Below are 12,718 nucleotides of genomic sequence, written 5' to 3'. Positions count from 1 at the left end.
TGTTCTTTTTGAGAGAATTGTTCGATTTCTTTCTTGAGGCTGCACCATGCTCTGTGACGACATTTTGTTATTATTTTCAAAGCCCCTGATGCCAATTTTTTTAAATTTGTTTTAGAACTTCCTCACATTGTTGCTATCTTCCCGCTGGACAAACTTCATGGCGGAACGGACGTAACAAAGCACAGTCCACCAGGTCGATTAGTCAACACCAGACCAGCACCAGGCCCAGACGGTCGTGTGGATGGCTCCACTCAGTTCTTAGGAGAACCCAGTAGCTACATTGAGATTCCAAACAGAGGAAAGCTTGATGCTAGACGCTCAATGACCATCCTTGCTTGGGTTTATCACGAGGGAAAATCTGGTCCAATCTTTAATTATGATATAGGCGGCTTTGGCGTTCACTTGTGGATGACAAGACCCAGAGTACTTTTCGTTCGATTCGTCCGTCGCGATAAACGATTTACACAATCCATCTCTTCTGACAGAAGACCACTCGCCTACCGCGCTTGGAACTACATTGGTGCAACCTATGATTACAATCGAGGTATCGCAACACTGTGGGTCGGCTCGAGGCCTGTTGCAAGGAGAAAGATTGGAAGGTTTGAACTGGCAACTAATTATCCAATCAGAATTGGTGCTAGAAAAGGAGACAGACGATACTTCCGTGGAAGACTGTTCTGTATTCAAGTGTACAGTGCTGCTCTTAATGAAAGGCAAATACGACATGCGCAAAGACGGTGCTTCAAAGGTAACATATACTTATAATCAGACTTCTTTTGGTTACAACTTTTGGAAAAAAAAAGATTTGATAAATGATGCAATTAAATTTGAATTCATATTTAAAGGTAAAACATCTGTTATATTTAAAAAAATTCGTTAATATTAAAAATTATTTTTCCTATTTTATTGCTTTACAGTAAGACCAACCACACCGACAGCCAGGCCTACAAAACGTAAGCCCTAATTATCATTATCAATGAATATATGATTCTTGGACTCAGAGCAAGAATTATAATAGATTATACGAGATATTTCAACTGTATCGCACAGTCTTCATCAGTCAATTGAGTGTGGATTCCACTCCCTCATTATTATTTTATTATTTGGAATGCGCGCTCAAGAAAGTCGGGAGAAATAGGACAAACCAACAACACAGAACCCAATCAGAACACGAATTGAAATTAAAATTGAAATTTTGAAAAGACTAGGATAATCTTAATTATCGTTTTCCTTTTTTTTATTCTAGGACCAACACCGCGAACTGACGGTAAGAAGTCTCTATGTCGCCTGTATCAAGCTGCTTTGTTCTTTTGGAAATAGAGTGCTTACGATATATCCGTGTAATTAAAAACCTATCCCGGGTTTATAATTCAGCCCCTTTCTGGGTTTTCCAAAGAATTTGAGAACCTACATCAAACAATGGTTTAGGGTGTGGTTGATTTTTTATGTTGGATATCGTATTCCAATAGCTTACGCAATATTTATATGTTTTCATTTTCAGAGTGTACACTTCCTATTGACCTGGGATTCTTAGTCGATGGATCAGGAAGCATCGTACGTCGCGGAAAACAGAACTTTGAACGCCTAATCAATTTCATAAGATCTTTTGTGAGCTTCTTTAAAATCTCAAGTCGTCACACTCGTGTTGGAATGGTCATCTATGGGTCACGGCCGTACAGGATCTTCCGATTGAACCGCTATCGAACAAAACGGTCTGTGTTAAGAGCTATTGGCAGAGTACGCTATCCTGGTGGTGGTACAATGACAGGAAAAGCTTTACGCTCCATCCTTAGGAACCTGTTCAGGGGACGTACACCCAAAACCCGAAAGCGAGTGCTTATTCTTCTGACAGATGGAATCTCACAAGATTCTGTCAAAGGACCTGCGCTTGGTCTTAAGAAAGCTGGAGCCGAAGTGTTCACGATTGCTGTCGGTAAATCCTACCGACGACAGCAACTGAGGCAAATTGCAAGTGATGGAAGTCACATCATTAAAGCTTCGTTTAGCCAGCTGCCAACGCTAATGGTGGGCCTAAAAACCCGCATTTGTATAATTAAACCAAGTAAGTATTGCTTGTTGTCATCTTGATTGAACTTTGCAAAAATAGCTTGTCATAAGTCTCTTGTCATATCAACCAACAAGACTACAATGTATTACCATATTTTTTTTCTTTTTAGCAAATCCATCTCCTCCACCAACGCCTAAACCACCTCCAGCACCTCCCAGTAAGTGAATCCAAAAAATTGAATATCATTGTGGAAGAAGCCCAAAAAATCTTGCACTAACATAATGTTAGCGGAAACCATGACGATACTAAGAGGATGCCCTCCAGAGGGTTAAAATCGCCACGACTTCTCGTTTTCTTCTTCTGTGTTTCTTGTTTATGTTATCAGCCTAAGTTATTTTATTCACTGCGAGCTTCAATTTAATATGGTTTTTATTCCTTTTTTCCCGCACTTAAAAAAATGCCGGGTTTTTATCATCGCTGTCACTATTCTAATCATTACGTTTTGCTATTGTTGAAATATGAAAAAATATCATTACTTTATTCCCAAAACCATTATTGTAACTTATAATTTGATACTTTTTTGTGATGATCCGTAACTGTTTTTCCCTGACTAATTTGCATGCGCGTTTAAGGACGTTCGCGTGCATTGTTCGCACGCAGCCTTTTTACGCTTTCCCACCAGTGTTAATTAAGGTTCTGCACACGTCACTTGCAATTAGACGCGAACCTGGACTAAAAATGAATGAAAAAGCTGAAAGAAAATAGTTAAATAGCGAATCTGATACATTTTGACTAATCTCATGCCACCCTTATAGTTTGCAGACGTCGCGTTGATCTTAGTTTCCTCATCGACGTATCGTCCCAAGTCCGTCGAACAAACATCCGCTACATTAGACAGTTTGTAAAAGTTCTTGTCAAGAGCTTTGTGGTGTCTCCACGACAAACGCGTGTCAGTATCGCTATATATTCATCCCGTACAAAGCGACTTATTAGTCTAACTGGAGCCAGAAGCCGTGCTAGCGTTTTACGGGTATTAAGAAGAATCAGGATCAAGCGCGGACGCAGACAAACCGGAAAAGCCCTCAACTACGCCAAGAGATACCTGTTTACAGGAAAACCCCAGTGTGGTAGAAAGAGGGTCCTTGTTGTTTTGACAAGCGGAGTATCCGTGGACAGGGTCGTACGACCTACCAAATCTTTAGTAAGCATTGGCGTGGAGATCTTTGTCGTTACCACTCAGCGAAGAGGCTTCAGACAGATAATACAAATGGCTACAAGTAGACAGCATATCATCATGACATTATACAGATCTCTCATCAGAGTTGTTGCTCGTGTATCCAAGAAGATATGTGTGTCACCTCGAGGTAAGTAGGCTTGTTTTAATTCATTGTGTGAGTATGTATGTGTCAATAAGTGATGTCATCTATCGAGGCGGATATGTCTTTGAATGTTATCTTTTCGATCAGCAATCAAGTTTAAGTAACTCAGTATTTTACTTTTTCTACATTTTCTTTAAAGTCATCGTAAAGAAAGGAGCTGTTGCATGGTACAAACTGACAAGTGCCACTGGACCACGTGACACAAGTAGAAACAGGAATCCCTCAGCCAAGTTTGTTGGTGTTCGTTATACTTATGGTCCAGATCGCCATCCTAAGGGTGCTCTTTACTTCAAGGGTAGACGAAACAGTTACGTGTTGATCCCCAACTCTGGTTGCTTGGATACCAGATCATCGATCACAATCGTTGGCTGGGTGTACCCTGAGAGCAGTGGACCCATCTTCCATTTCAACCCACGTGGATGGGGAGTGCATCTGTGGATGACAAGACCTAATGAGCTGTTTGTTCGATTTGTTGGTCGTAAAAGGAAGCGATCTCCATACCTTAAGAGCCGATCCATTCAACGTGGAAGATGGAATTATATCGCTGCAACATACGAGCACAGAACAGGAATAGCAACATTATGGAGGAACTCCCGACCAATCGCTCGTAAGAGAATTGGTAAATTCTATTCTGGTCTAGCGACAAATTATGCAGTTGTGATTGGTGCTAAACCTGGTGATCGTCGGTACTTCAGAGGACGTATTGCCTGTATGCAAGTATTTGGTAGAGCACTAAATGCACGTGAGATAAGAGCACGCATGAAGTCCTGCTTCAGACCAGGTAATGTTTGGTGTCTACAGTCGCATTTTTGGCTTTCTTTGAAAAACTAATATATATGATTATAACTACTAATGTGTTTTTTTTCTGTTGACTTTTTTCGCTGTGGATTCAACAACAGCACCACCACCAAAAGGTAACCATATAGAGGGGAAGCTCGTAATGTTTTTCTCTTGATATCAATTGTAAAACCTCTTATCTTTTTCTTGTCTAATCTTTCAAATTTGTTCTCATTCAGTATGCAATCGTCGCGTTGACCTTGGTTTCCTCATTGATGTATCATCTCGTGTTGGTCGACACAACATCCGTAGCATTCGTCTGTTCGTCAAGGACATGGTGCGACGCTTTGTCATATCATCTCGACAAATACGTGTCGGAATCGTGATCTATTCCTCACGCCAGCAACGTATCCTAAGCATGACGAGAGTCAGGGGACGTGGCAGCGTGTATCGAGTATTGAGAAGAATCAGACTGTTACGAGGACAACGACGAAGCGGAAGTGCTCTCAACTACGCCAAGAGATACCTGTTTGTAGGAAAACCCCAGTGTGGTAGAAAGAGAGTACTTATTGTACTGACGGGCGGTGTATCCGTTGACAGAGTTGTACGACCAACCAAATCTCTGGTTGGTATTGGTGTTGAGATCTTCGCTGTTGTTGCTACACATGGAGGCGTTCGACAAATGCAACGAATTACGACAACAAGAAGCCATCTCATCTATGCGTCATACAGTACTTTGGTTTCAATTACTGATCGTCTGAAAAATAAAATCTGCATTACTCCTAGAGGTAAGGACTCCGTCCAAATACATTCCTGGATATTACTTTGTGACGAAATGTAAAGCAAAGAGGTGGTGACATCTGTTGGCTGGGTATTCAAATGTTGTTGAGTATTTAGCCATAAAGACATTGTTACTGTTTATTAGATAAGTTTTAAAGGGTAATGAATTAGAGGGCATTTCATTGGTTGTTAATTCGCAGTAAATTCACCATTTGATTTCAATCAACCTCACATTGTTAAATACAAGAAGTTCATTTGCTATTATATTTTATACTCTATTTGCAGTGAACGTCATCAAGGGTGCTGTTGCTTTGTACAAACTGACAAGTGCCACTGGAAGGCGTGACGTCAGTAGAAACAGGAATACCGCAGCTAAGTTTGTTGGTGTTCGTTACATCACTGGTCCAGATCGCCATCCTCAGGGAGCTCTGTACTTCAAGGGTAGACGAAACAGTTACGTGTTGATCCCCAACTCTGGTTGTTTGGATACCAGATCATCGATCACAATCGTTGGCTGGGTGTATCCTGAGAGCAGTGGACCCATCTTCCATTTCAACCCACGTGGATGGGGAGTGCATCTGTGGATGACAAGACCTAATGAGCTGTTTGTTCGATTTGTGGGCCGTAAAAGAAAGCGATCTCCATACCTTAAGAGCCGATCCATTCAACGTGGAAGATGGAACTATATCGCTGCTACATACGACCACAGAACAGGAATAGCAACATTATGGAGAAACTCCCGACCAATCGCTCGTAAGAGAATCGGTAAATTCTATTCTGGTCTAGCGACAAATTATGCAGTTGTGATTGGAGCTAAACCTGGTGATCGTCGGTACTTCAGAGGACGTGTTGCCTGTATGCAAGTATTTGGCAGAGCGTTGTCAGCTGCTGAAATCAGAATGCGAATGAAGACATGCTTTAGACCAGGTATTTACATCGATTAATTATTTACCGTTCTCTTTGTTTACTGTTACTTATACATATATTTCCCGTGTTTTATTTTTAGTACCTCCGGTACCACCTAAACCAACGCGTCCTCCACCCACAGCGTCACCCAAAGGTAGGAGATATACAATTGCTTAGTATAATTGCTTGGAACAGATGTAGATTAGTGCTATCTTACCGATTCTAAATTTCTTTACAAAATTTGCAAAACAAACAAAATAAAATAGATTTTCCTAGGGAGGGGAGATCCAGTCAGTTCTATCAGAAGTCCGTAACGATTTTTTCTACATTTGGCTAATTGGCTTTTGCAGAATTTACTTCAGTAACTACAAAACTACAAATTTTATTGACATCCTTATTTTGTTGTTGTTGTTATGTAGTATGCAATCGCCGTATCGACCTTGGTTTCCTTATTGACGTTTCTTCACGAGTTGGTCGTACCAATATAAAATACATTCGTCTCTACGTTAAAGAGATGGTTCGACGGTTTAGAGTTACCTCGCGTCTAACTCGTGTCGGAATTGTCACCTATTCTTCCCGTCAGCGAAGAATCATCAGGCTAACCCGTGCGAGATCGAACCGAGATGTTAACAGAGCTCTTGGACGAATCCAAATCAGACGAGGCCGAAGACGAACTGGAAGTGGTTTGCGCTATGCCAAAAGATACTTGTTTGAAGGAAAACCCAAATGTGGTAGAAAGAGAGTCCTTATTGTACTTACGACTGGAGCATCTGCAGATGGAGTCAGACGACCAGCGAAATCCTTGGAAAACATCGGTGTTGAGATCTTTGTCGTGGTGCCTAACAAAGGTGGACGAAAACAAATGCACCAGATTGCCACTTCAAGACTTCACGTGGTTACGATGGCCTATGCACGACTGATCAATATTGTGGCTCGTATGTCTAGTCAGATATGCGTTTCACCTAAAGGTAAGCTTTTGACATAGAAAGTAATCCTAGTAAATGGGTTTAAGTTTTCTAAGTTAACATAACGATAGTATGGTTCTGGTAGTATAGTAACAAAGGTCTTTTGTTTACTCCGTTAAAGGTCTCTTTCCGTCGCAAAGGAAAATGCATGGGAGTGTTATCCAAAGCTTTATTAGATTTGATAAGCCCTTTAAGAACCGAATGAAAAATGACCTATAGGTATAGAATGAGTTTTTCAAATTTATCTTAAAATCCGATTAAATTTGCTATAGTTATCGTCGCAAAAGGAGCAGTTGCATGGTACAAGTTGTCAAGTGCCACTGGACCTCGTGATGTCAGTAGAAACAGGAATCCCGCAGCCAAGTTTGTTGGCGTTCGTTACATCACTGGTCCAGATCGCCATCCTAAGGGTGCTCTTTACTTCAAGGGTAGACGAAACAGTTACGTGTTGATCCCCAACTCTGGTTGTTTGGATACCAGATCATCGATCACAATCGTTGGCTGGGTGTACCCTGAGAGCAGTGGACCCATCTTCCATTTCAACCCACGTGGATGGGGAGTGCATCTGTGGATGACAAGACCTAATGAGCTGTTTGTTCGATTTGTGGGCCGTAAAAGAAAGCGATCTCCATACCTTAAGAGCCGATCCATTCAACGTGGAAGATGGAATTATATCGCTGCTACATACGACCACAGAACAGGAATAGCAACATTATGGAGAAACTCCCGACCAATCGCTCGTAAGAGAATCGGTAAATTCTATTCTGGTCTAGCGACAAATTATGCAGTTGTGATTGGAGCTAAACCTGGTGATCGTCGGTACTTCAGAGGACGTGTTGCCTGTATGCAAGTATTTGGCAGAGCGTTGTCAGCTGCTGAAATCAGAATGCGAATGAAGACATGCTTCAGACCAGGTATTTACATTGATTAATTACTTATGGTTCTCTTTGTTTACTGTTACTTATACATATATTTCCCGTGTTTTATTTTTAGTACCTCCGGTACCACCTAAACCAACGCGTCCTCCACCCACAGCGTCACCCAAAGGTAGGAGATATACAGTTGCTTTTATTTGTCAGCATAATCGATTGGAACAAATAAAGGCTTATGCTAAATTGTTTTTGAATTTTATTTACATAATTTGCAACACAAACAAACTTTTTCTTTTCATTAAGGAAGGGGGATCCACCATGTACTTACAGAGACACCCTCTATAACGCCTTTTTTTACATTTACCTCGCTCGAGGTTAGAAATACGAATTCTACTGACATTCTTATTTTGTTGTTGTTGTTATCTAGTATGCAATCGCCGTATCGACCTTGGTTTCCTTATTGACGTTTCTTCACGAGTTGGTCGTACCAATATAAAATACATTCGTCTCTACGTTAAAGAGATGGTTCGACGGTTTAGAGTTACCTCGCGTCTAACTCGTGTCGGAATTGTCACCTATTCTTCCCGTCAGCGAAGAATCATCAGGCTAACCCGTGCGAGATCAAACCGAGATGTTAACAGAGCTCTTGGACGAATCCAAATCAGACGAGGCCGAAGACGAACTGGAAGTGGTTTGCGCTATGCCAAAAGATACTTGTTTGAAGGAAAACCCAAATGTGGTAGAAAGAGAGTCCTTATTGTACTTACGACTGGAGCATCTGCAGATGGAGTCAGACGACCAGCGAAATCCTTGGAAAACATCGGTGTTGAGATCTTTGTCGTGGTGCCTAACAAAGGTGGACGAAAACAAATGCACCAGATTGCCACTTCAAGACTTCACGTGGTTACGATGGCCTATGCACGACTGATCAATATTGTGGCTCGTATGTCTAGTCAGATATGCGTTTCACCTAAAGGTAAGATTGTGACACAGTAAGTAGTCCTAGTAAATGGGATTAGTTTTTCTAGGTAAACCTGGGACTAATAAGGTTTTGTATGTCTTTAAACATGTTGATAGTGGGGATCCGATAGCATAGTAGCAAATAAATTGTCATCGCTTATCACCACCGCAAGTATATCAGTGGCGCAGCTTAACGGGTTGGCACAGGAAGCATGTGAAGCATGCCCATGTATGTCCCCGGAGGCGAGCTCCAACTAGTCTAAATCAGTTAGGGTTGATTTTGAGAGGAGGGAGGAAAAACTGGAGGACCGGAGAAACTCTCGGTGTCATAAAGAGAACCAACCAGCTCAGCTCACATGGAGGGACTGAAATTCGAACCCCAGACCCGAGAAGTGAGAGGCGATTGCTTTTCCATTCCCCAACAAAGTAGAAAATTCTTTTGTTTTCTCCGTTAGGGGCCACACAAAACATACGCTTTACACACCACATTTGAAGGGCTCTTTCATCCCGTGAAAATGATTGGAAATGTTATCCAAAGCTTTATTAGATTTAAAAAGCCCTTGAAGAACCGAATGAAAAATCAACTTTATTTCAATAATCGGATTATATTTGCTATAGTTGTCGTCGCAAAAGGAGCAGTTGCATGGTACAAGTTGTCTAGTGCCACTGGACCTCGTGACGTCAGTAGAAACAGGAATCCCGCAGCCAAGTTTGTTGGTGTTCGTTACATCACTGGTCCAGATCGCCATCCTAAGGGTGCTCTTTACTTCAAGGGTAGGCGAAACAGTTACGTGTTGATCCCCAACTCTGGTTGCTTGGATACCAGATCATCGATCACAATCGTTGGCTGGGTGTATCCTGAGAGCAGTGGACCCATCTTCCATTTCAACCCACGTGGATGGGGAGTGCATCTGTGGATGACAAGACCTAATGAGCTGTTTGTTCGATTTGTTGGCCGTAAAAGAAAGCGATCTCCATACCTTAAGAGCCGATCCATTCAACGTGGAAGATGGAATTATATCGCTGCAACATACGACCACAGAACAGGAATAGCAACATTATGGAGGAACTCCCGACCAATCGCTCGTAAGAGAATCGGTAAATTCTATTCTGGTCTAGCGACAAACTATGCAGTTGTGATTGGTGCTAAACCTGGTGATCGTCGGTACTTCCGAGGACGTGTTGCCTGTATGCAAGTATTTGGCAGAGCACTAAATGCACGTGAGATAAGAGCACGCATGAAGTCCTGCTTCAGACCAGGTAATGTATGGTTGGTAGACTTCACCGATAGGTTTCTTGGTATGGAATGTCTGTTATGTCGTGCAAATTGTCTTTCGCTGCTATTGATTACAGTTCATTTCTTCTTCGGCCCAATTGGAAACTAGCTTTATTTATATATGCAATTAATAATAAACAATGTTGGTATATTTTGCTATAATATAATAATAATAATATATATATTTCGTGAGGTAACAACATCACCAAAAGTGATTTTCATGAAGGACCTCGAAATATACTTAATGCTATGGTGTACGTCCATCCTTGGATAAATATGTTCTAAGTCCTTCATAATATCGGTCTATAATAGAGCGAGATTGTAGACGTGACGAAAAGCTAATTTAGTTTACAACTTAAGTGAGCACTAATGTTTTATTTTTTTTATTTTCTTTCAAAAATGATGATAATCAGCTCCACCACCCAAAGGTAAGAGCATCATTTAACCATTTGTTACTCGATTAATTATTGCTGAATTCCTTATACTAATATCAAATCTTTAATGATCACTAATTTCAACATTGACTTTAGTTTGCAATCGCCGAGTTGACCTTGGTTTCCTCATTGATGTCTCATCTCGTGTTGGTCGTCAGAACATTCGCTACATCAGAAAATTCGTTAAGGACATGGTGCGACGCTTTGTCGTATCATCTCGACAAACACGTGTCGGAATCGTAATCTATTCCTCACGCCAACAACGTATCCTAAGCATGACAAGAGTCAGGGGACGTGGCAGCGTGTATCGAGTATTGAGGAGAATCAGACTGTTACGAGGACAACGACGAACCGGACGTGCTCTCAAATACGCCAAGAGATACCTGTTTGTAGGAAAACCCCAGTGTGGTAGAAAGAGAGTTCTTATTGTACTGACGGGTGGTGTTTCTGTGGATAGGATAGTTAAACCATCGAAATCTTTAGTTGGAATTGGTGTTGAAATCTTTGTGGTTGCTACTAAACGGTCAGTTGTTAGACAGCTACGATTGATCGCAACAACAAGAGGGCATGTGTTCAGTACATCATACAGTACTTTGGTATTCATCAATGATCGTCTAAAGAACAAGATTTGCGTAACTCCAAGAGGTAAACATATTCATTTTTGTTATTGGTTGAACAGGTGAACCTGATTTTTATTACACTGGTATAATGATGTTAATAGGCAAACCATTTCACGATCTACAATCTATTTTCGTATCGGAATTCAATAACAATTAACCAAAACGAAATTGCGTCATCATAGTCCACATATAGTTTTATCCGTAGTGACTTATTTTCAAATCGCACCTCATTCCCTTAATCATTGTTTCTTCACTTTAATCCTGATTCTTTTTTTTTTCTTTCCTATTATTTGGTATTTTTAGTTACTGTTAAAAAGGGTGCTGTTGCTTTGTACAAACTGACAAGTGCCACTGGTGCACGTGACACAAGTAGAAACAGGAATCCCTCAGCTAAGTTTGTTGGTGTTCGTTACATCACTGGTCCAGATCGCCATCCTAAGGGTGCTCTGTACTTCAAGGGTAGACGAAACAGTTACGTGTTGATTCCCAACTCTGGTTGCTTGGATACCAGATCATCGATCACAATCGTTGGCTGGGTGTATCCTGAGAGCAGTGGACCCATCTTCCATTTCAACCCACGTGGATGGGGAGTGCATCTGTGGATGACAAGACCTAATGAGCTGTTTGTTCGATTTGTGGGCCGTAAAAGAAAGCGATCTCCATACCTTAAGAGCCGATCCATTCAACGTGGAAGATGGAACTACATCGCTGCTACATACGAGCACAGAACAGGAATAGCTACATTATGGAGAAACTCCCGACCAATCGCTCGTAAGAGAATCGGTAAATTCTATTCTGGTCTAGCGACAAACTATGCAGTTGTGATTGGTGCTAAACCTGGTGATCGTCGGTACTTCAGAGGACGTGTTGCCTGTATGCAAGTATTTGGTAGAGCGTTATCAGCTGCTGAAATCAGAATGCGAATGAAGACATGCTTCAGAGGTATGTTGATTTGCTTTTTTGTTTAATGACTGCTGGATATCATCTTCATTTTATACGTTTATTTTCCAGCAATTCCTCCTACGCCGCCACCGACACCTCCACCACAACCGATTAAAGGTAAGATAACTAAACTTGCTTGGTAAATTAACTGTTCAATAAAATCATGTTTCTAATATTATCGATGCGAACTTTATTTAGTTTGCAGACGTCGTATTGATCTTGGTTTCCTTATCGACGTATCATCACGAGTTGGTAGAACAAACATGCGTAGCATTCGTCTCTTCGTTAAGGAGATGGTGCGACGCTTTGTCGTATCATCTCGACAAACACGTGTCGGAATCGTGATCTATTCCTCGCGCCAACAACGTATCCTAAGCATGACAAGAGTCAGGGGACGTGGAAGCGTGCATCGAGTATTGAGGAGAATCAGACTGTTAAGAGGAAAACGACGAACCGGAAGTGCTCTCAACTACGCCAAGAGATACCTGTTTGTAGGAAAACCCCAGTGTGGTAGAAAGAGAGTTCTTATCGTACTGACGAGCGGTGTATCCGTTGACAGAGTTGTTCGACCTACTAAATCTCTAGTTGGTATTGGAGTGGAAATCTTCGCAGTTATCACAAGTAGAGGAGGCATTAGACAGATGTATCAGATTGCAACCACAAAGGACCATATTATTATTGTTTCCTACAAATCACTAGTCTCGATCACTAATCGATTGACCAGAAAGATTTGCATAACTCCACGAGGTATGATAAATGCTTTGAAATATTTTATTACAATTATAATGCTGGCGGAGGT

At 41.4% G+C, this 12,718-nt stretch overlaps 1 protein-coding gene across 1 annotated transcript in view; it reads left to right on the top strand.

Moving 5' to 3' along the window:
- LOC116294019 (uncharacterized) overlaps positions 1-12,718 on the top strand; it is a 119,569-nt gene that overhangs the window by 38,823 nt on the left and 68,028 nt on the right. Inside the window, 21 exon segments of the mRNA XM_089032471.1 lie at positions 116-748; positions 918-953; positions 1,247-1,267; positions 1,502-2,062; positions 2,178-2,225; positions 2,824-3,372; positions 3,527-4,168; positions 4,287-4,301; positions 4,404-4,952; positions 5,230-5,871; positions 5,951-6,004; positions 6,270-6,818; positions 7,088-7,729; positions 7,809-7,862; positions 8,115-8,663; positions 9,266-9,907; positions 10,337-10,351; positions 10,454-11,002; positions 11,281-11,919; positions 11,989-12,036; positions 12,118-12,666. Coding sequence (XP_088888597.1) covers positions 116-748; positions 918-953; positions 1,247-1,267; positions 1,502-2,062; positions 2,178-2,225; positions 2,824-3,372; positions 3,527-4,168; positions 4,287-4,301; positions 4,404-4,952; positions 5,230-5,871; positions 5,951-6,004; positions 6,270-6,818; positions 7,088-7,729; positions 7,809-7,862; positions 8,115-8,663; positions 9,266-9,907; positions 10,337-10,351; positions 10,454-11,002; positions 11,281-11,919; positions 11,989-12,036; positions 12,118-12,666 — 7,986 coding nt within the window.

Source organism: Actinia tenebrosa, unplaced genomic scaffold (genome assembly GCF_029948245.1).
Source record: "Actinia tenebrosa isolate PJP-AT-01 unplaced genomic scaffold, QUT_ActTen_1.0 PGA_scaffold1__47_contigs__length_23844297, whole genome shotgun sequence".
NCBI classification, from domain to species: Eukaryota; Metazoa; Cnidaria; class Anthozoa; order Actiniaria; family Actiniidae; genus Actinia; species Actinia tenebrosa.
This window is presented reverse-complemented; position numbering and strand designations above follow the sequence as displayed.